At 46.2% G+C, this 22,338-nt stretch overlaps 1 protein-coding gene across 2 annotated transcripts in view; it reads right to left on the reverse strand.

Annotated features, from left to right (window-relative positions):
* LOXHD1 (lipoxygenase homology PLAT domains 1) overlaps window positions 1–22,338 on the reverse strand; it is a 220,700-nt gene that overhangs the window by 93,831 nt on the left and 104,531 nt on the right. For both annotated transcript variants that reach the window (XM_068563302.1, XM_068563301.1), the window contains exons 15-21: window positions 15,875–15,951; window positions 13,499–13,695; window positions 10,920–11,112; window positions 6,940–7,100; window positions 4,168–4,636; window positions 3,574–3,728; window positions 1,216–1,349 (exon numbers count right to left, since the gene is read on the reverse strand). In XM_068563302.1, the coding sequence (XP_068419403.1) occupies window positions 1,216–1,349; window positions 3,574–3,728; window positions 4,168–4,636; window positions 6,940–7,100; window positions 10,920–11,112; window positions 13,499–13,695; window positions 15,875–15,951 (1,386 nt within the window). The remainder of the gene's footprint in view (window positions 1–1,215; window positions 1,350–3,573; window positions 3,729–4,167; window positions 4,637–6,939; window positions 7,101–10,919; window positions 11,113–13,498; window positions 13,696–15,874; window positions 15,952–22,338) is intronic.

The following is a 22,338-nucleotide window of genomic DNA, read 5'->3' on the forward strand; positions in this document are numbered from 1 at the left end:
GAGCTGTGCCTCAGTGTCCCTGTCTGGAGTAATCTCTTGGGCTGGTGGGGCAGGTTGGAGGTGGGAGATGGGGTGAGCCCCATCTCCAGGCTGCAGGCCAAGAAGCTGCTTAATTCAACAAATATTTACTTAAGTGCCTGCCATGTTCCAGGCACTGGCGGGCCCTCGGCAGCTCCACAACCCCCTCAAGATTTTGTCTGCTTTCCTCTCTGCCTCCCTCTGCTCCTCCCCACCACAGCTCCAGGCTTTTTTCCTGTCTATTGCCCTTTGGCCTCTCTTGCCCAAAAGGCAATGTGGCCTAGTGGTGGAAACACATCAGATTCATCTTTGATGGTCTGGAGATCTGGTCCTGGCTCTAGCACAAATTGACACTGGGGCTGCGGCCTTGCCTTCCTGGGGTGTGGTTTCTTCACCCTTCCCAGCCTGGCTCCTGGGGCTAGTTGTGAATCTGAAGCAGGGGCCAGCAAACTATGGCCTGTGGGCCAAATCTGGCCCACCTGCTTATGTACATCCCACAAACTAAGCAGAGATTTTACATCTTTAAATGGTTGAAAAAAATCTAAAAACAATAATATTTTGTGAAATGTGAAAATTACTTGGAATTCAAGTTTCAGTGTCTATAAATGAAGTTTTAGTGAAACACAGCCACATGCATTCACTTAGCGTCATCTATGGCTGCTTTTCTGCAGCAAAGGCAAAGTCAAGCAGTTGTAACAGAGACCAAATGGCCCTGAAAACCTAAAATATTTGTTCTCTGGCATTTACAGAATAAGCTTGCTTATTCCTAGTCTAGAACATTAAAACAATGTCCTGGAAGTCACTTTGTACCTGGAGAGACTTATGGGTTCTAAGTCTGGCCATGGAGATTGGGCCATGGCAAGGACAGAAAACCTGACTTTCTGAAATGATGGAGTCAAGAACTGGATTGGATGTCTTACCAGACTGTCACCTGATAGGGCAAGCAGCTGAGGGGCTGCTCAAGGAGAGGGAAGGGAGGGAGGCAATGCCCACCCAGCCAGCTCCATGGGCCAAACCCACATCACAGCCACCCCACCCCCACCCTCACCCATCACAGCCACCCCACCCCCACCCTCACCCATCACAGCCACCCCACCCCGACTCTCACCCATCGCAGCCACCCCACCCCCACCCTTTTTTCCATGACTACTTAGTGGCAGGCATGGCCTTCCCTCCCTCCCCTCCAGTCTCACTCACGTGATCTCGTTGTTCATGTCAATGATGTCTATTCTGTCCAGGAACCAGCCTGGTCTGTTGCCTGAGTTGTCATGGCGAATCCGAATCTTGGTCAGGGGGCCCAGGTCAATGGCGTAGATGGTGAAGGTGTCTGTCTGGGAAGGGTCAGAGTAGCACACTGGGGGGCAGCCCTCCCCACCTTGCCATCAGCTTCACCTTCCCAGGACCTGGGCAGCCTGAGACCGGCTGTAAGACCCAAAGCATCAGGGGGAAGGGGGAATGGAAAATGCAGCCAGTTGTCTGGTGTTTGGTCTACTCTATTGGTTTTTGTTTTTGTTTATTGAGTTATCATTAATATACAATATTATATTAGTTTCAGGTGTACAACATAGTGGTTTGATGTTTTTATACATTATGGAATGATCACCACATAAAGACCAGTTACCATCCATCACCATACAGAGTTGTTACAACATTATTGACTATATTCCTTATGTGTACATTCCATTCCTGTGACTTACTCATTTTATAGCTGGAAGTTTACAACTCTTAATTCCCTTCACCTATTGCACTATTGTCTTTACACCTGCCCCTGCCAGGGAGGTCTCACTTTCACTGTGTCCCGCAAGGTGGAGGGAGGAGTAGGAGGGTGACAAAGGTGACCGTAAGAGAGGAGTAGAGGAGAAAACAGGTTGGCTGGGCAATCCCATTTGTGTTACAGGGAGTGTGTGTGTGTGTGTGTGTGTGTGCGTGTGTGTGTACGACCTGTTGCTTGGGTGTGTGCTGAGGCCACGTGTTGTGTGTGCACATACGTGCATAAACTCCTTCAACCATAAATTTTAATTAAGTACCTACTATAAGCCAAAGTGCAAATCTAAAGTGACTGACAGAATTCGGAGTATAAGACTTGTATTGCTCACCATTCAGATGAGAAGAGAGACTGTGTAGGATACAAGTATACACATACGCACTGGAGGAAGCAGATGATACCAGGACCCGATAAGTGAATGAGATCTTCTTGGCTATAACTTTTTAAACTATTTATATTGAAAAGCATTCCAAATCTACAGAAAATTTTCCGAAACAGTACATTGAAGTTTTGTATACCCTTCAGTTAGATTTTGCAACATTTGCTTTCTCTCCCACACTCTCTTGCCCTTTCTCTATTTTTTTTCTGAATCATTTGAAAGTATATGGCAGATATCATGATCCTCCACTCAAATTCTTCAACATAGATTTTCTAAGAACAAGGACATTCTCATATAATCACAGTGCAATTACCAAATTCAGGAAACTTAAAGTCAACACACTATTATCTAACATACAGTCCCTACTCAAATTTCATCAACTGTACCAGTTACACCCTCTATAGCAATTTTCTTCCAATTCCAGCCATCATTGTGGCTATAATTTTTAAAGGAAAGTACTGAAACACAGAAATAAATCCTGATTCTCAAGTCATGGGAAGGCAGTGTTGAAGGAAAAAGCAGGGGATATCCGAAATAAATCAAGCAATGAGCCCAGAAGTATTTTTAATGGATTTGGTTTATTTCTGGTTTTCCTCTGTGTTGATAAGGGAACCTGGCTTTGGGATGGGGGCAGAAATGGGAAAGGTGAGATGAGAGACAGTCTAGCCAGAGGATGGAGTAAAATCTCAAAGGACAAGAATGACAGATGTGTTTCTCCATGCTTTTCCTACTATACCTAGAAGAGGGAGAGGCATGCATTTCTCTAAATGCTCAAAAGCCTTCGTGGCGTCACTGTCTCAGGATGCAGGTTGGGCTTCTCAGCCTGTCCTTCAAGGCTCTCATGCCCTCATCCCTTAAATTGGTCCCATCAAGCTTCCCAGAGGCAGTGCCCACCATGGCTTGGCATTAACCACAGCATAGCGAGAAGACCCACTGTCCTCCAACTGGCCTTCCACACATCCACCCCCACGTCTTTGTCATGCGGTCACATCTTCAGAGAACACCTCTCACTGTCATCTTTAGACATCGACACCATAGTCATCCACCATGGCCCAGTTCACATCCCTCCTCACTACGTTTCCCCCAAAGCACCAGCTTATGGTCAGCACTTCCTCCTGGAACCCCTGCCCCACTCTCTCAGCACCTGAGCATCTGCTACCCATACTATCTCCAGTTAGTTGCTGTGGGCTTCCTGGCACTGACCCCCACCTGTGTCTTTCTTTCGTCCCCACCACAAAGCACCGGTGCTTACAGAAGAGGCACTTCCATTCTACCTGGCTGGATTGAACAGAGCACACCGTGCAGAGCACACAGCAGTGCTGTGCTGGGTGGAGCTGCCTCAGGAATCACCAGAGGGCTCTCTCCATCTGGGTCCCACCCATTGCCTGGGGTCAGAGAGCCCGAGCCCTACCTGCCCCTGCTCAAACTTGTTGGACTTGTCCGACTTCTTTAGGGGCCGCTCTCCCGTGTCCCCGTATTCCTCCCCGTAGATGGTCAGGAAGACATTGGCATCGGTGCCGGCCTTGGGCTCACTCCCTGTGATCACCTGGACCTCGTAGGTGTTGGCTGGGGACACAAAAGACACAGTGTTGAGGACACCTGGGCCTCGGGGTGGACCTGAGGCTCAACCCCTCTGATCCAGCCAGATGGTGGGAGTGGGAAGGACCTCCGGGTACACCCACATCTACACTAACCTAGAATTGAACCCGTCCCTCCTCCCTACCCAAGACTTCCCTTTGCCATGAAGCCCGAGAGGCTGAGAGTCCTGGCAAAACTCACAGTCAGCAACCCTCCTACTGATGTCCCCCACGTTGAGTCACAGTGAGTTATACCAGGGCTCCTTTCAAGAGTCTCAGGACAAGGGCAATGCCGACCCCAGCAAAGAACTGTCCGTGGAGGCATTTCAGGAGAGCCATGGGCTCCCCACGTGAGAGGAGAGCTGGGCACCCTCCTCCTCCCTGGGCCCCGCCCCCCAGGGGACTGTCTGACACCTCCTCAGGCTTACGCTCAGGACCCTCTCGGCCTGCGGGCACCAGCTCCACGACAAGTTCATTGTCCTCCTTGCCCCGGGCCAGCCAGCGGTGGGCGTCGAACTTGTACTCCTCGATCACCTCCCGCATCCCCGGTCCGAACTCCTCCTCCTCCTCCTCCTCCTCCGTCTCCTCCTCCGACGACGACGACGAGGACTCCTCCGACGAGGACTCTTCCTCCTCGTCCCCCTCGTCCTCCTCGTCGCTGCCCTTCTTCTTCTTTTTCTTCCTCTGCAGCTTGGCCTTCAGACGCTCCTTTTTGAGCAGCTGCCGCAACTTGTCCTTCTCCTTCTTCCTCCGCGCCTCCTCCTCGGGCGTGAGGTCCGCCTCCCGCACTGCCGGGTGCCGCAGCCACACGGTGTCCACGAACCAGCTGGGTCCGAAGCCCTCGCCCGTGTGGCCGAGCCGGATCTTGAAGACCTGGCCCACGTCCGCCGCCTCCAGCTGCTCAAAGCGCGGGGCAGTGGCTGGGGGTCGGGGGTGGCATCCTCCCCGGCCCCTGAGGATCCTGGCACCTCTTGTGCCAGGAGCGTGGGATAAAGAGGCTGGGACCTCTGAGCTCAAAGTTGCCACCGCTCCTCCTCTTGCGCACGCAAGCCTTGTTTCCCTTCCCGTCTCCCCCTCCCTCCCCCTCCCCCCAAGCGGGTGTCCTTCTAAACGCCTGTCCAGAGGGTAAAGATGGTCTCCCTCCCTCTCTCTCTCTCTTTCCCCCCTTTACACACACACACACACACATACACACACACACACACACCACGCACATCACACTCATTCCTATTTTTTTAAATTTCATATCTTCATCTTTGTTCCCTCACGCAGAATGCCTTCATTCCTTCCTCTACCTCTAAAACCTACTCATTCTAATTCCTGAGCTTTATTATTACTTTTTTTTTTTAGTTTGTGCTTTTCTGTGTTCTCCTTCCGAACATCTTTTTTCAGCATTAATTATATATAAATTTTGCAAGAAGCAAAAAAATAAGTGTTAATTTTCAAAAAATGGAAGTCTCCCCCAGGCCCCTCCCGTACACCAGCTTCTCCTCTTCCTGGGAGCTCAGAGGGGACGGGGCCCAGGGCTTGGCCCGGCCTGGATGCCCTCTTTGCCCATGTGCGCCGGTGTCTGCACATCAAGTGGGGATTCCTGAGAGCAGGGACTGTTCGTTCTTGCTTTTCTCTCCCACTGGGCCTAGCACGTGGCTGGCTCAAAGGGCAGTGTCCATGGATTTAGCTTTGCTTCAGAGGGTCAGGTCCTCGACTTTCGATCTGCCACTCTGTTCTGAGCCTCATACTGAGGGGAGGTCTGGCCCCCGCAGAGCTCAGGGGACGGCTCACATGGAGTTCCTGCCGTTCGGGCCACTCTTAGGGCTTCCTGTGCTGACGGGCCCTTGCCTGGGTGTTTGACAATCCTCAAAGCCCAGTCCCACCAGTTCTCTGCTTGTGTGCTGGGGAAACTGAGGCCCAGGGCTGTCCTATGAGTTATTCAGTGTCCCATAATTGGAGCCCAGACCTAGATGAGAACTCGGGCCTTCTGACTCCCGGTTCATGAAGCCACAATGCAGCCAAAACCACCTTTGTGAGAGAATTATTAGCCAGAATGGAGCCCAGAGCCCCCAGGAAGAGGAATGTATTCTTCTCAGCTACATAGGGGATGGGCTCTGGATACAGTAAGTCCCTTCTTCAGCACATTCCATCTCCTCTCTAGTGCTTTCCAGGTCACAGCATCCTCGCAAGCCAGCTCACTTGCTGTCCCCTCTCCCCCCATCTGTCTGCCCAGCCGTGAATGCAGCCACCACCGTATCCAGCCATGCAGTCTGTTCACATCCACAAGATGCCCTGCTCTTACATCTCCATGACTTGATTTCCCAAGTACTTTCCCTGACTTTGACTATTTTGATCTTTCCAGGGGCTGTGAAGCAAGCCAGGCAGGTATTATGAAGCTAGGTTTGAGCTGATAAAGAAGCTGAGGCTCAGAGAGGGGAACCACTCGGGCCTCTGCATCCTCAGCAGTGTAATGAGGGGTTGGACTCCAGGAGGCCCCCTCCAGTGCTAACATTCCAGACACCTGTGATACTGGCCCAGCTCAGCTAGGACCCTCTCTGCTGGGCACTGGGTTAGGACTCTTTGCTGAGGGCCAAGCTGCTGGTGGCACACAGACACTCATAGACCAGCCAGCATGAATATACTTCATGCACACACAGGTCTGCAGACACACACATGCACACACGCACTCATGTCCCACATAAAACATTCATGTGCTGCCCCAAGGGGCACCACCCTTGCATCCTCCCTCCTCTCCTGCCAGCAACATGCTCGCACTCTCATCTTTTTTTCTTCTCTACTCAAAGGGAAGTGAGGAGGCCTGGGGCCCTCAGAACACAGCCGGGAAACCCCAAGCCTCCCAGTATCCTGTTTGGGAGGCACGGCCCTGCCCTCAGCCTGAGTGAGTGGTAGAATCAGAGGCCAAGGCTGGGAATGAATGTAGTAACCAAGGGTCTTGTGCCGTATTTTGCTAAATTAGAATCACCTGCTCCAGCAGTTCTCAGAACTGGCAGCACATTAGTATCTCTGGTAAAGCATTCAGAAACATTCCCAGAAAACACGTCCCACCATAAAGGTTCTGATTTAACTGATGCAGGTGTAGACCAGGCGGCACTTTTTTCCTAAAGCTCCCCAGGCTGAGAACCAATCCCTCCACTTTCAGACATCTGCCGGACCCTCTGTTGACAACCCACCGCTTTGCCCACACACACCTGGAATGTGTCCTTGGATGCCCGCTCAAACACTTTTGAGCGGCTGGAGAGGAAGAGCACTTCTGTCTTGCCTTCCTCGCCGTAGATCTGCATGTAGACTCGGGCAGTGGTGCTTGCGCCACCTACATCCCCTGTCCAAATCTCAACCTCGTAGTGGATCACTGGGTGGGCATATGGGGGAGAAATGGGACATTTAGTAATAACAGTAGTAATAATCATTACAAAGCAAACATTTCACAAGCCTGTACCATGTGTCTGGTGCTTCTTAGGCATTATCTTATCCAACCCTCCCATCAATATCATAAACCCCATTATTTCCATTTTGAAGATTGCCAAACTGAGGCTTAGAAGAATTGAGTCGGTGGTGGAAATGGCAAACCCAAGCCATCAAACTCCAAATCTCAGTTATCCTCGTGTCACACATGTCCTCTGGAACCAGGGACGAAGAGTAGTCAGTACACCAGCTGGCACCCTGTGCTGTGTGCCTACCCCTGGGCAGACACCACAGTGCAGAAAGAAGTAAAAGGCTGTGTGTTTGTTTCTTTTCCTTATTTTCAGTAAAGGAGGAGGGGTTGAAATGATAATTTTCATTTAAATATATGCACCTTTCAGATGATATCAACAGAGACAGCTACACAGAGAATTGTCTGTATTTTGAAGTAGTAATACTTTATCAGGCTGTTAGAGGGTGGAAATGTGTTACAGGTATTTACCCCTAGAGGGCACTTCCCATAGGAGAGCAAAATGTCTCCCAGAACTATGGGACCATATTTATTCAAAGTGACTATTACAAGACTTGCCCTCTCAGCAATGCTATAAGACAAAATCATAATTTTTTTTAAGTTAAGACTGTTATTTTCAACAAGATGAGGGATCTCCCACTACCATAGCAATGTGAGAAATTGGGGGCTGGAAACAAGAGGACTAGCTGAGAGCCTGAAGAAGTTGAGCTAGAGATATTGACCTCAGCTGGGAGTGAGGGTGGGCTAGCAGATGGACAACAGGGGGACTCAGGAAAAGCCGGCATTCTGAATGGAGAGAACCCCGAACCCAGTTCCCTCTCTCGGTTCTTAGAACAATAGCAGCCAGGATTATACAAAATTAGGATAGATAAAAATGAGCATTCAGAGAACGACAGCCAGCTATTGGAAATGAATGTGGTAGCTGAAATAAAATATTCCAAAGCAAGGGTAAAGTCAAGGACAGTTCTGAAGAACAAAAAGGAAATTTCCCAAGAACAAATGATAGAAAGGTAAGAAAATCAGAGGAAGTCCAACATCTCACTAAAAGTTCAGTTCTAAAGAAAACAGAGGAAATAGAGAGGTGGAAATTGTCAAAGAAATAAATACAAAAAAAGGTCCCAAAACTAAAAAATGCTTCTAGACTGAAGGAGCCCGTGAGTTCCTAGAAGACTGGATGAAACTGAAATCACAAAAGGCAGTGAGGACATCATGAAATTTCAGAATGCTAAGGATAAAAATAGGATCCTACAGGCTTTTAGAGAGAAAAAACCCAAAGTGTTGGGTAACAGAATGGCATCCGACTTCCCAAATGTAACCCTGGGAGCTAGAAGATGGTAGAATAATTCCTTCTAAACTCTGAGTTCTAACTCAGAATTCTCTAACAAGCCAAATTATGGATCAATGGTGAGAGTAGACCAAAGACATTTGCAGACATTCAAATTTTCCATTGCAGTGGAGAATGTCTCTCTAAAATGAGGGAATAAACCAAAGCAGAGGAAGGCATGAAATCCAGGAAACAGGAGATCTGACCCAGATGAGAGAAGAATGGAATGTCCAAAAGATAGTAGAAAGGAAATCTTTGAGACAGCTTCATGGCAGCCTAGAGAACAGGACAGAATTTCCCTTGAGACAGGGAGTGGGGGAGAAGAGTGTAGAGAGGAAACCAACAGAATTCCTGTTGGGCTTGAACATATGAAAAGAATTTTAGTTCTATTGGGAAGATGGAGATAAGATGGCGTAATGGCAGAATTGTGTACCCCCAAAATTCATATGTTGATACTCTAACCTTAGTATCTCAGAATGTGACTGTATTTGGAGACAGGGCCTTCATAGAGGTGATTAAGTTAAAATGAGGCCATTAAGGTGGGTCCCAATCCAATGACTGGTGTCCTTGTAAGAAGAGATTGGGACACAGACATGCACATGCACACAGGAAGACCTTGTGAGAGACAGTGAGAAGGTGGCCATCTGCAAGCCCAGGACAGAGACCACAGAGGAAACCCAACCTGCTGACACCTTGATCTTGGACTTCCAGCCTCCAGAACTGGGAGAAAACACATTTTTGTTGCTTAAGCCACCTAGTCTGTATTATTTTTTATGGTAGTCCTAGCACACTAATGCAGATAGGTGGGTATACAGATGGGTATATAGAAATATAGATGGGTATATTGAAAACTCTGCTAATGAATAAATGAGGCTATTATTAACTCCAGAAAAAACAAAAAATTGTATAAAAATTAAATATAATTGTTATAAGTAGGTGTCAGTAGTGAAGAATATTTACATGGTTATAATAATGTACAAATCAAATATTGATTATTGAAGGCTGGAAGGAGGGGATTGTGTGTGTGCATGCATGTGTACATGCATGCACATGAGCCTGTGTTAAAAAAGCTAAATCCTCCTCTTCCATAGTAGGAAGTCAATAATTAATGTCTATGACTGAAAAATCAAGGAATTGGTAAGCATATTATTGAAAATATGGAGATACATTTCAGAGGAAAATGCTAAAGTAATTAAAAAGCTGTTACCTCTGAAGAAAGGGGATGGGTTGAGGGAATAGGTAGGTAAGGGAACTCCTGCTTTTTTATCTTTATCTTGTTAACTAGTACCTGTATTACTATGATGGAAATCAAGTTTTAACTCATAAAAAGAGGGAAGGAGTTAATTCTTCATACTGGCAGGTACCATTACAAAGCATGTATATGTGACACAGCCCTCAAGGAGTTTACAGGTTAGTTGGGGAGAGAAAATGCACACAATGAAAAGACACAAGGAGTTCTGGAAGAGGAAGAGCTGAGTTTGTAGTGGGGTTCTTTCTCAGAGAAGCTTCCTGTGGGAGTGAACCTTGGATGGCTGCTTTCAGGGTAGGTGCGGAAACGCAGAGGTGAGGGAAGGGACATTGTCTATACTAGGGTTTGGTCCCACGGTCTTCCTGACCCTCTAGATAACCTCTTGTTTCTCTGACCCCTACCTAATCTATGGCTCTCACATCATGTGCAATGGTGGCCAGATCGCCTTGAACTTCACCTCCATTCAAAGATGTCACCACCCTGTCCAAAAAGGTCCCTCACCCCCTGCCATTGCTAACCTTTTGTCCTGCTTCCTTTTCTTCTAGCTCTTTCTTGGCATTATATTATGCATTTATTGTTTTTCTCCTCTGGTGGAATGTAAAGTCCATGAGGACAAGGGTTTGGTCTGTTTTGCTCATGGCTGCCTCTGCAAAGCCTAGGGCAGCGCTGGCACAGAGAAACATTCAACGCATATTTATTGAATAAATAAATGAATAAACAGCTTATCTCCTCACCAATCTTCCCAGGGGGAAGACTATTTCTCAAACTCCTCTTGTACACAGGGCTGACAAGCTATATTTCTTTTTTTGGCCGTGCCATGCAGCATGTGGGATCTTAGTTCCCCGACCAGGGATGGAACCCATGTCCCTTGCAGTGCAAGCGTGGAGTCCTAACCACTGGACCTCCAGGGAATTCTCAGAAAGTATATTTCTTAATAAAGTCATTTGCTGCCTTTATCCCCGAAAACAATGTTTCATCTTTGAGTCCTCAGTTTCCCCATCTGTAAAAGGAGCCCCATTTCCCTCCCAGAACCCTGCTACCAGGGACAACTGGAAGCTTCCCCCCTTTGAGACAAGACCCAAGTTGCCCACAGTCCCTCCTCCTTCCCTGCTGCCCCACCCTACGGGGAACACTGTTGACGGTCCCACCATGGCCACCTCCGTACGTTTCTGGATGTCCACGACATCGCTGGGGTACAGCTCCACCTCCAGGCGCCCATCGGCCTTGTCCTTGTCCAGCCAGCGGTTGGCAGGGAAAATGTACTGCTTGCCTTGGCGGGGCACATGGATCTGGACGCTGCCCAGGAACCAGCTGGCGTGCATGCCCATGTTGTCGTGCCCGATCACCAGCCGGTTGACCTGGAAGGAAACCCAGGGTGCAGGTGAGCAAGGAGCCACTGTGTAGAAACCTTCATCCCTCCATCCCTGCCCACCCCAAACACCGGCACAAATGGCCCTCCTCAACCCGGTCTCCAGTTCCTTGGGAGATGCAGGCTTAGCAGGAGGAGGCTGGGTCCCAGGCTTGCCTGCCAGCAGCCAGTCAGGGGACCAGGGCACCACCTCTCCTGCCTGGAGCCTCTGTCCTCAAGTCTTTAGTCCAGCTCACCTCCTGGGTACATTGTGAGAAACAAGTGGGGGAACAGGTGTGGCAGGAGCTTTGAAAGCTCCAGTATGTACTGAAAGTTAGGTGGTGGACTTCCTAAGAATGTGGTGAATGCACAAGAAATATTAACCATCAGCTTCTGATAGCCACGTTGGTGATTTGGCTTTGTTTTGTCTTAAACCATACACTATTGTACGTATTTTTGCATGTCTTCTTCGACACACCCATCCTATAGGTGACAGAATATGCAACCTCTTAAGGCTCTGTCATTCTGTGTCCAATTCCTCCTCTCTTAGCACTGAAGTGCATTTTTTTCCTATAATACTCCATAGTTCAGTTGCTTCACTATTTTATATTTTATGTTAATCTTTGCCCACAGGTAACATAGATGAGCACATAAATGATCATGTTACCATCCTTAAATGTACCTAGTTCTTCAACATTCAAATGACTTTTATGTTTTTGAAATGCTGTATACAGGGCAATTCTAACATCAGATGGAATTATCAGATGACCTTTGAGATTCCTTCCAGCACCCCCTAGATTCTCTTTGTGGTGGTATGGAAGAATGACGCTTGCCGTGAGTCAGGTGCCCAAAGGCTAGATTTAGAAAATTGTCCCTGTAAGCCTTGCTCTCACTCTTATGCATACTAAGTGCACCTTTGCAGCTGGTAAGGGAAACACTATAGCAGCTGAGTGCATGTAGCCCTATCCCCTGGAATTGTAGGAAGGAGACCAACTATATCTACAGACACAGCCTGAGAGCCTTTGGAGTGTGTGCCAAGGGGCACGGGAGAGCTTCGTTGTCTTTCTGTGGTGCTGGGACTGTGACAGAGCAAAGACTGGGACAGGTATTTTCTACCTGATGTGACAGAAAGCACCTTAATGGCAGGGACTGCCTGTCAGTTCCACAACGACCAGCACCGGACATGAGTAATGGTTCAGTCAATAACAGCTAGTGTTTATTGAACACACTACTGCATGTGGGTGTTACTAACATACTTAATGCTATAACAACCCCATTGGGATCCCTTTTGATAGTAATGAGGAAACTGAGGCAAACAGAGATGAAGTAACTTGCACACGGCAGGTACGTGGAAACACTGGGCTTCAGACCCAGGCAGTCGGCAGCCTGAAACCATGCTCCCACCCTCTTGGCCACACTGTTTGTTGAGGGGGTTTCAGAAACACAAGAAGGGCCCAAACGCCCTCCCCCATCCCTCAGATGTCTCATTTGTCTGTTGGCTGTTGCCAGAAATCCTTAGTAATGCAAACAGCATTTCAGTCTACAATTACTCATTCAGCTTAAAATGTAAATACATTTTGATCAAGGAAAATCTTGATTTAAGTTCATTACCTTCAAGATATAAATGACTGACATGAGATCATTCCCCAGAGCACCTGAAATAAGGTAGGGCTCACCAAGAGGGGAAGGGGTTAGCAAAGGGGAGGTTGTAACCCTCTCAGTTTCCACAAGCCACCCCTTGAGAGGGGCAGGTGGTAACATGAAGCCCAGCTCAGACATTTCTAGAAAAGTCTCCAACACTTGAGTGCAGGCAGTCAGACCCACACTTCTCCAGGTGCAGTGTTCAGACCCCTCGCAGCAGGGCCACCTGGAGACATGATGGAGGCAGACCCTTGGGGGCCCCATCCTCTAAGGCAGAGTCTCTCAGGTGTGGCCTGGGAGTAAACACTGAAACAGGCTTCCTGAGCATCACTCTGATACACACTCTAGTTTGGAATTGGGAAGTATTTTCAGCCCCTCTTTACAGCTTTTCCTCCTCTCTTCCTTCCTTGCACACCAGTGTCCCCTTCTCCAGGGTTTGGGACCCAGGTCCATCAGTCCTGGCTATGGAGGTAAAGGAAATGTTGGGATTACAGCCACTAAGAATACATCTTCAAGCCCCACAGAGATTCTGGAAGCTTGACCACTGTTCACGTGTCTTCTGCTGCTCTAGGTCATAACTGGAAAACAATGTACTTCACTACCCGTGCCCCTGGGCATTTTTCCTTCAAAATGGGTTCATGTGTGTCTGTGAGTGTGTGTGTGTGTGTGTGTGTGTGTGTGTGTGTGTGAACCCATGTGCAGATACACGCAGGTGTACGGGTAAGATGCCATCACGTGGTCTCAGGAAGACTTACGGGTCCAATGTTCAGGGTCTCCAGGGTGAACTCATCCACCTGGCCACGTTCAAAATAGTCTTTCAGGTTGTTGTCAGAGACAAGAAGAACTTGCTTGATGGTGTCAGATTTGTCCCCATAGAGCTTGACGTAGACTCTGGAATCTGTGCTGGCCGCAGGGACGTCCCCAGTCTTCAGGCTGATGTGATAGCGGAAGTCTGAACAGCCCGAGGCAGGAGGCAGGAAGGGAGGGTTTAGTGCGGGGTGAGCGGGAGGGAGCGTGGGGCAGGAGGCAGCTCCCCCAGGGCTGGGGCACTTGGTTAGGGGTTGGGAGCCCAGGGCCTTGCTCTCTGTCCGTAGCCCTGAGACTGAGGGGTGGCTCCCACCAACCCCCTCATCTCAAAATCAGAACTCTAATACCTGCTTGGCCTGCCCCACAGGGTGTGAATGCACTGGGAACAGGAAGGCTTGCAAAGAATACTAAAATGTAAGGGTTACAAGGATTTAAAGCAAACACCTCATGCAATTTCTTGTCTGATGGATGAAGAAACTGAGGCAAAGGGAGCATCTACCTCCCTGCAGGCAGTGTGTAGCACGTTTACACGTGTTAGTGTTGAGTGTTCTGACCTCGGTTTTACAGGTGAGGAATCTGAGCTTCAGAAGATGATGTATTTGGCCCAAGATGGCAACAGTTAAAAAGGAGCCAGCCTAGCATTAAACACTAGGCGTTCATCATTAAGCATATTTCAGAGTTGTGTTTTATACAATCATTTAAGAAAGTAACCTTGTATTCAATTTTTAAAAATTGAGAAAATTGAGAAATGGAAGCTGAGTTTTATCAAATAAACTTTCTGGCATGATATTGAAATAATCACAACTACTTTCTTTGAACTATTATGTATTAAGGTTTATATATTAAAGTAAAATAGTTGGAGATATTAAAAAAAAGAAGGAGTCAGCTATGAGTGAAACCCTAACGAGGACCCCGTTCGGCCCCGTTCTCAACCGAAACGCCATGCTGCTGTTACTCCATCTTATGACCTAGAAAGGTCTTCATCGTCTGTCCACAAGGGAGGATACAAATGCCTGGTAAAAGGCAAGTCCTGGGATAACCTGAGACACGACCCCAAGTCCTATAGGTTTGGTGCAGGGTGTGGGTCTTGGGAATGAGGAGGGAAGCACTGAGAAGGCAAGTGATGCTAGTTCCAAGGCCCGCTGTGCGTGGCTGTCTCAGGGCCTTCCAGCACTGGCAAAAAAAGACTCAGAGAAAGGCAGCTGAGCACAGCTGCTGCGGGGGCAGCCCTACAGACCCGCCAGGCCCTGGTAGAGGCCAGACCTGTGGGTCTGGCCCAGATCAGCTCCTCCAGGGACACCTGAGGGCACCGAGGAAGTGGCTTTTGTCCTTCTTGCTGTAAAGATATAGCAGGAACTGAGAAAAAAAGACCTCTTCTTTACATCATTTTCCATCTAAATCCTTTCAAAAGCTCTGACTTGGGAGTGGAGAGCCTGAAGGGTCCTATCCATGTGGTAAAGCAGGGCTTGCTGGAGTGGGAAGGGCAAGGCAGGAAGACACAGACTCCTGGGCGCTGGTACCAGCTCCACTGCTGGATGCAGACCTGGCTGTACTAGGGGATCCCCTTGACACAGGCATGGGTCGTGTGTCCAATGGGGGCATTAGTTCATCTCTTAAGGATCATCCCAGGTCTTAAATTCTGTAAGCATTCAGAGAATGCAGAATTCCAACTCTTCAATTTTCTATCTGACCTTACAAAGATATTTAGCTCTGCCAGATGTGTCCCCATCTGACAAATGGGCATAACAACATCAGCTCTGCCTACCTTCTGGGGTTATCGCAGGGCTCACATGAGATAATAAATGATAAATATGAGGTCTTGGAAAAGAAATGAGGTGTTGGTATTACTGAGGATTCTGGATATGTTTCTTTTAAATTTTGTCTAATGCTCATGATCAAACCAAGGCACTTGAAGAAATAACACCAGTAAGGAAAGCTGTAAGGCCTCCAGGATAATTCTTGGCATTAAAAACAATGTTTTCATTGTACAGCCCCTTCCAAACGTGGTTATCCTCTCCAGGCCCTGAATGATAGGTACCCCCAGCAATGGGCAACATTAGCCTGTGTTACTGCTCTTGCTACTCTCATTGACAGAGGCCCACATGCATCAGGGTCCCACACTGAGGGCCATAAAGCAGCTGTGTGCACAGCGCAGACAGACAGATTTCCAGATCCTCCCTCAGAGCCTCTTCCTCTCCACCCTGCCCAGTGCTACCTCCGTGGAGTGAAGGGCATGTGCTTTCTCCAACTGCCTTCTAAGCAGCCAAGGGAGGGAGTCTGTCCTGCCCAGGGCACACCTACCACCTGTCCTCAGGACGACTTACTCTTCAGTGTCGCGTTGCTGTCACTGGGCAGCAACTCTCGGACCAACTGCCCATCATCCTTATCCTTGTCCAACCACCTGGTGGGCAAACGAGGGGCTGTTAGCTCTTTGAGTGGGGGAGCCCAACAACCAACCATCACACAATTCATGCAGAGTCACCAGGAGGCCAGAGCTTTGAACTCAGCAAAGGGAAATGGTTCTACCAGAGCTCAGAACAAAGGATCCCAACCCAGACTGGGGAAGGAGGGCTGCCCTGGGGAGGTGATATCTGGCTGAGACTGGAAGGATGACAAGGAGTTAACCAGGAGAGGAGGGAGGCGCATTCAGAGTGAACAACATGCGAGGACAGAGTGGAGCCTCCAGGAGCAGACGGACAGCCAGTGTGGATGGAATGGAACGAGTGAACGGTGCAGTGCTGGCAGATGAGGCTGGAGAGGTGGCAGGGTCGCTTGATGTGGAACCTCGGTAATCATGGTAAAGAGTCTGTCCTAAAAGCCATGAACACCTGTGTCATCATTATCATTAAAAAAAAAACCCACCTCTTTTTCTAAGAGTCCATCATGTGCATGGCAATGTGATGAGAGCTCTGGGGTGGGGAGAAGGCAGAGAAGATGCACTATGATGAATAAGACACAGCCCAGCCCCTGGAGAACATGCAGTCTAGTTAAGAAGACAGGACAGACTGGTTGAGGTACCAGAGACCAAGACAAGGATGGATGTTAAACCAAAGTAAGTGCAACAGAAGTGTAGAGAAATGAGAAGGGCTCATGGTGAAGGGCCTCTGATGTGAGTCCTCAAGGATGAATGAGATTTGCCAACAAGGAGAAGCTGGGTCTGGACCCTGCAGGGCTGGGATTTGATGGCTATGACTCATCAATATGTCAGAGTGGGCCGTGGCATCTGCCAGCGGGAAAGACATTGGACCAATTTGCCTGAAAAGAACTGCTCCCACAGAGCAGAGAGACCCAGGCTGGGAAATCAGACAATCGTGCAAGCACGAGTTATCCAGGCCCCAGTACTTGAGACAGTCTGTGATATGGGCTGATGGCAAGAGAAGAGACACTCTCAGTGTTCTCCAGGACAATGGGGAAACCAAGGTACTTGCTTCTTGACCATTTGTCTACATCTTGGTGCTTGTCTTTGCAGCCCACTCCTATTATACTCCCTAGAGGGAGGCAATTCCTGGGCCACAGAACCTATCAAAGGAAGTCAAGGCACTGCCTCCTCCCCAGCGCTCCCAACATGGAGCTCAGGCTTCTCTAAACCACAGTCCTCTCTGCCAATATACTGCCCCCCTCCCCAGGGTCAATTCAGGGAACACTGTGGTCTCTCCCATCTCTTCACTCTTGCCCTCCCCCCCAAGCACATGATCTTACATTCCCATGGGACCTTGCTGTCAGCTGGCTGTTAGCTACCATTGGCTACTACACATAAAATAGATAAGCAACAGGATCTACTGTATAACACGGGGAACTATATTCAATATCCTGTAATAGCCTATAATGGAAAGTAATCTGAAAAATATAATTGAATCACTACCTGAGACTAACACAATATTGTAAATCAACTATACTTCAATTAAAAAAAACATTAGATGACAATTAAGTTGTTATGCTTCCCATGAGCTTTGGTGCTGTGAATCTAGAACACCAAAAACCATTTGAGATTATAAGACATGAAGGTACAAACTCATGGCTTTGAAGACAAGGTAAGGGAGAGATTTTGGGGAGCAAGGGAGTGCTGGCTAGAGCTCCTCAATCAACCTCTGATTGTCTTGCTGAGGTCACTGCAGCATCTCCCACAGACTTGGAGACCACGGAGGAGGAGGCTGTGATGTGGCCCTGTCAGTGTGCCACAGGGACAGGGAAGGTGGATAGTCAGCAGGCCACTGGCCATCGCAAAATCCCATCTGTTCTCCCTTCTTTCTCTCCACCACTTCTCCATCCCCAGGCCCTCCCCAGAAGCAGAGGAAACCATGACTTGTCATTTCAGTTTCCACCTAAATACTTGCAGGATATTAATAGGTATTTCCAAATATAGTCATTTTCTTTCAGCTTCAAACACTTCAGCCCAGTTTCAGAGTGAGATGTTGCTAAATGGATAAGCCAGTCTGCTGGAGATTTTATTACTCTTTCCTTGGGCTTACAAAAATGTGCAAGTATGCACATGTGTGCACACACATGTTCATACATAAACACACACACATAAACACATGTACACACATAAGCACATGCACACACACATAAACACATGCACCTAAACACACATGTACACACATATGCACACATACACACATAAACACACACACACCTACCATAGCTAAGATCCTCACCACTCCCTGATCCTGGCAGAGAAGTTCTGATAAATAGACCTGGTTTGTTCTCCTCTCCCAGGGAGTAAAATAACAGCTCAGGTGAAAAAAGAAGCAGTCTGTGAGCCCAGGTTCTACCTCCAGGTTCTTCAGAGTCCTCCTGGGTCCTGAAGCAGCAAATGCCATCACCACACACCTCAGCAAAATATCAGAATCCATTTTCTAAGCCTCTTAAATAGCCTCATCCACCAGAGGGCAGACAGCTGAAGCAAGATGAACTACAATCCTGCAGCCTGCAGAATGAAAACCACAATCACAGAAAGATAGACAAAATGAAAAGGCAGAGGATTATGTCCCAGATGAAGGTACAAGATAAAACACCAGAAAAACAACTAAATGAAGTGGAGATAGGCAACCTTCCAGAAAAAGAATTCAGAATAATGATAGTGAAGATGATCCAGGACCTTGGAAAAAGAATGGAGGCAAAGATCGAGAAGATACAAGAAATGTTTAACAAAAACCCAGAAGAATTAAGGAACAAACAAACAGAAATGAACAATACAATAACTGAAATGAAAAATACACTAGAAGGAATCAATAGCAGAATAACTGAGGCAGAAGAACGGATAAGTGACCTGGGAGACAGAATGGTGGAAATCACTGCTACAGAACAGAATAAAGAAAAAAGAATGAAAAGAAATGCAGACAGCCTAAGAGACTTCTGGGACAACATTAAATGCACCAACATTCTCATTCTCTGGGGTCCCAGAAGGGGAAGAGAGAGAGAAAGGACCAGAGAAAATATTTGAAGAGATTATACTCAAAAACTTCTCTAATATGGGAAAGGAAATAGCCACCCAAGTCCAGGAAGTGCAGAGAGTCCCAGGCAGGATAAACCCAAGGAGAAACACCCTGAGACACATAGTAATCAAACTGACAAAAATTAAAAACAAAGAAAAATTATTAAAAGCAACAAGGGAAAAATGACAAATAACATACAAGGGAACTCCCATAAGTTTAACAGCTGATTTCTCAGCAGAAACTCTACAAGCCAGAAGGGAGTGGCATGATATATTTAAAGTGATGAAAGGGAAGAACCTACAACCAAGACTATTCTGCCCAGCAAGGATCTCATTCAGATTTGACAGAGAAATCAAAAGCTTTACAGACAAGCAAAAGCTAAGAGAATTCAGCACCACCAGACCAGCTTTGCAACAAATGCTAAAGGAACTCCTCTAGGTGGGAAAGAGACTAGCAACTTAAAACAACCTTGTACATATATAGACTGCTATATCAAAATATCATGGGAACCCAAAACTACAATAGATACACACACACAAAAGAAAAAGCAACAGAAACACAACACTAAAGATGGTCATCAAACCACAAGAGAAGAGAACAAAAGAGGAAGGAAAGAAAAAAGACCTACAAAAACAAACCCAAAACAATTAAGAAAATGGCAATAGGAACACACATATTGATAATTACCTTAAATGTGAATGGATTAAATGCACCAACCAAAAGACATAGACTGGCTGAATGGATATGAAAACAAGACCCGTATGTATGCTGTCTACAGGAGACCCACCACAGACCTAGGGACACATACAGACTGAAAGTGAGGAGATGGAAGAAGGTCTTCCATGCAAATGGAAATCAAAAGAAAGCTGGAGTAGCAATACTCATATCAGACAAAATAGACTTAACAATAAAGACTGTTATAAGAGACAAAGAAGGACACTACATAACAATCAAGGGATCAATCCAAGAAGAAGATATAACAATTGTAAACATATATGCACCCAACATAGGAGCACCTCAACATATAAGACAAATACTAACAGCCATAAAGGGAGAAATCGACAGTAACACAATAATAGTGGGGGATGTTAATACCCCATTTTTGTCAATGGACAGATCATCCAGAGAGATAATTAATAAGGAAACACAAGCTTTAAATGACACAATAGACTAGATAGATTAAATTGATGTTTATAGGACATTCCATCCAAAAACAGCAGATTACACTTTCTTCTCAAGTGCACATGGAACATTCTCCAGGACTGACCACATCCTGGGCCACAAAGCAAGCCTCGGTAAATTTAAGAAAATTGAAATCACATCAAGCATCTTTTCTGACCACAACGTTATGAGATTATAAATGAACTACAAGAAAAAAAACTATAAAAAACACAAACATGTGGAGGCTAAATAATTTGCTGCTAAACAATTTGCTACTTAACAAACAATGGATCACTGAAGAAATCAAAGAGGAAATCCAAAAATACCTAGAGACAAATGAAAATGAAAGCACAACCATCCAAAACCTATGGGATACAGCAAAAGCAGTTCTAAGAGGAAAGCTTATAGCAATACAATCTTACCTCAGGAAACAAGAAAAATCTCAAATAAACAAGCTAACCTTACAACTAAAGCAACTAGAGAAAGAAGAACAAACAAAACCAAAAGTCAGTAGAAAGAAAGAAATCATAAAGATCAGAGCAGAAATAAATGAAATAGAGACAAGGAAGACAGTAGAAAAGATCAATGAAACAAAAAGCTGGTTCTTTGAAAAGATAAACAAAATTGATAACCCTTTAGCCAGACTCATCAAGGACAAAAGGGAGAGGACTCAAATCAATAAAATTAGAAATGAAAAAGGAGAAGTTACAACTGACACTACAGAAATACAAAGGATCACAAGAGACTACTACATGCAACTGTATGCCAATAAAATGGACAACCTGGAAGAAATGGAAAAATTCTTAGAAAGGTACAGTTGCCCAAGAATGAACCAGGAAGAATTAGAAAATATGAACAGACCAATCACAAACACTGAAATTGAAACTATAATTTAAAAACACCCAAGAAACAAAAGTCCAGGACCTGATGGCTTCACAGGAGAATTCTATCAAACATTTAGAGAAGAGCTAACACCTATCCTTCTGAAACTTTTCCAAAAAACTGCAGAGGAAGGAAGACTCCCAAACTCATTCTATGAGGCCACAATCACCCTGATACCAAAACCAAAGATACCACTGGAAAAGAAAATTACAGGCCAATATCACTGATGAACATAGACACAAAAATCCTCAACAAAATACTAGCAATTCGAATCCAAAAGTACCTTAAAAGGCTCATATACCATGATTGAGTGGGATTTATCCCAGGGGTGCAAGGATTCTTCAATATCCACAAATCAAGCAATGTGATACACCACATCCACAAATTGAAGAATAAAAACCATATGATCATCTCAAAAGATACAGAAAAAGCTTTTGACAAAATTCAACACCAATTTATGAAAAAAACTCTCCAGAAAGTGGGCATAGAGGGAACCTACCTTAATGTAATAAAGGCCATATACAACAAACCTACAGCTAGCATCATACTCAACGGTGAAAAGCTGAAAGCATTTCCTCTAAGATCAGGAATAAGACAAGGATGCCCACTCTCATCACTTTTATTCAACATAGTTTTGGAAGCCCTAGCTACAGCAATCAGAGAAGAAAAAGAAATAAAAGGAATCGAAATTAGAAAAGAAGAAGTTAAACAGTCACTGTTTGCAGATGACATGATATTATACATAGAAAAGCCTAAAGATGCTGCCAGAAAACTACTAGAGCTCATCAATGAATTTGGGAAAGTTGCAGGCTACTAAATTAATACACAGAAATCTGTTGCATTTCTATACACTAACAATGAAAAATCAGAAGGAGAAAGTCAAGAAACAATCCCATTTACCATTGCATCAAAAAGAATAAAATACCTAAGGAGACAAAAGACCTGTACTCCAAAAACTATAAGATGCTGATGAAAGAAATTGAAGAAGACATAAACGGATAGAAAGATATACCATGCTCTTGGATTGGAAGATTACATATTGTGAAAATGACTATACTACCCAAGGCAATCTACAGATTCAATACAATCCCTATCAAATTACCAATGGCATTTTTCACAGAACTAGAACAAAAAACCCTAAAATTTGTATGGAGACACAAAAGACCCCGAATAGCCAAAGCAATCTTGAGAAAGAAAAATGGAGCTGGAGGAATCAGGCTTCCTGACTTCAGACTATACTACAAAGCTATAGTTATCAAAACAGTATGGTACTGGCACAAAAATAGACCTATAGATCAATGGAACAGGAT

This window comes from Eschrichtius robustus, chromosome 14 (genome assembly GCF_028021215.1).
Source record: "Eschrichtius robustus isolate mEscRob2 chromosome 14, mEscRob2.pri, whole genome shotgun sequence".
NCBI lineage: Eukaryota > Metazoa > Chordata > Mammalia > Artiodactyla > Eschrichtiidae > Eschrichtius > Eschrichtius robustus.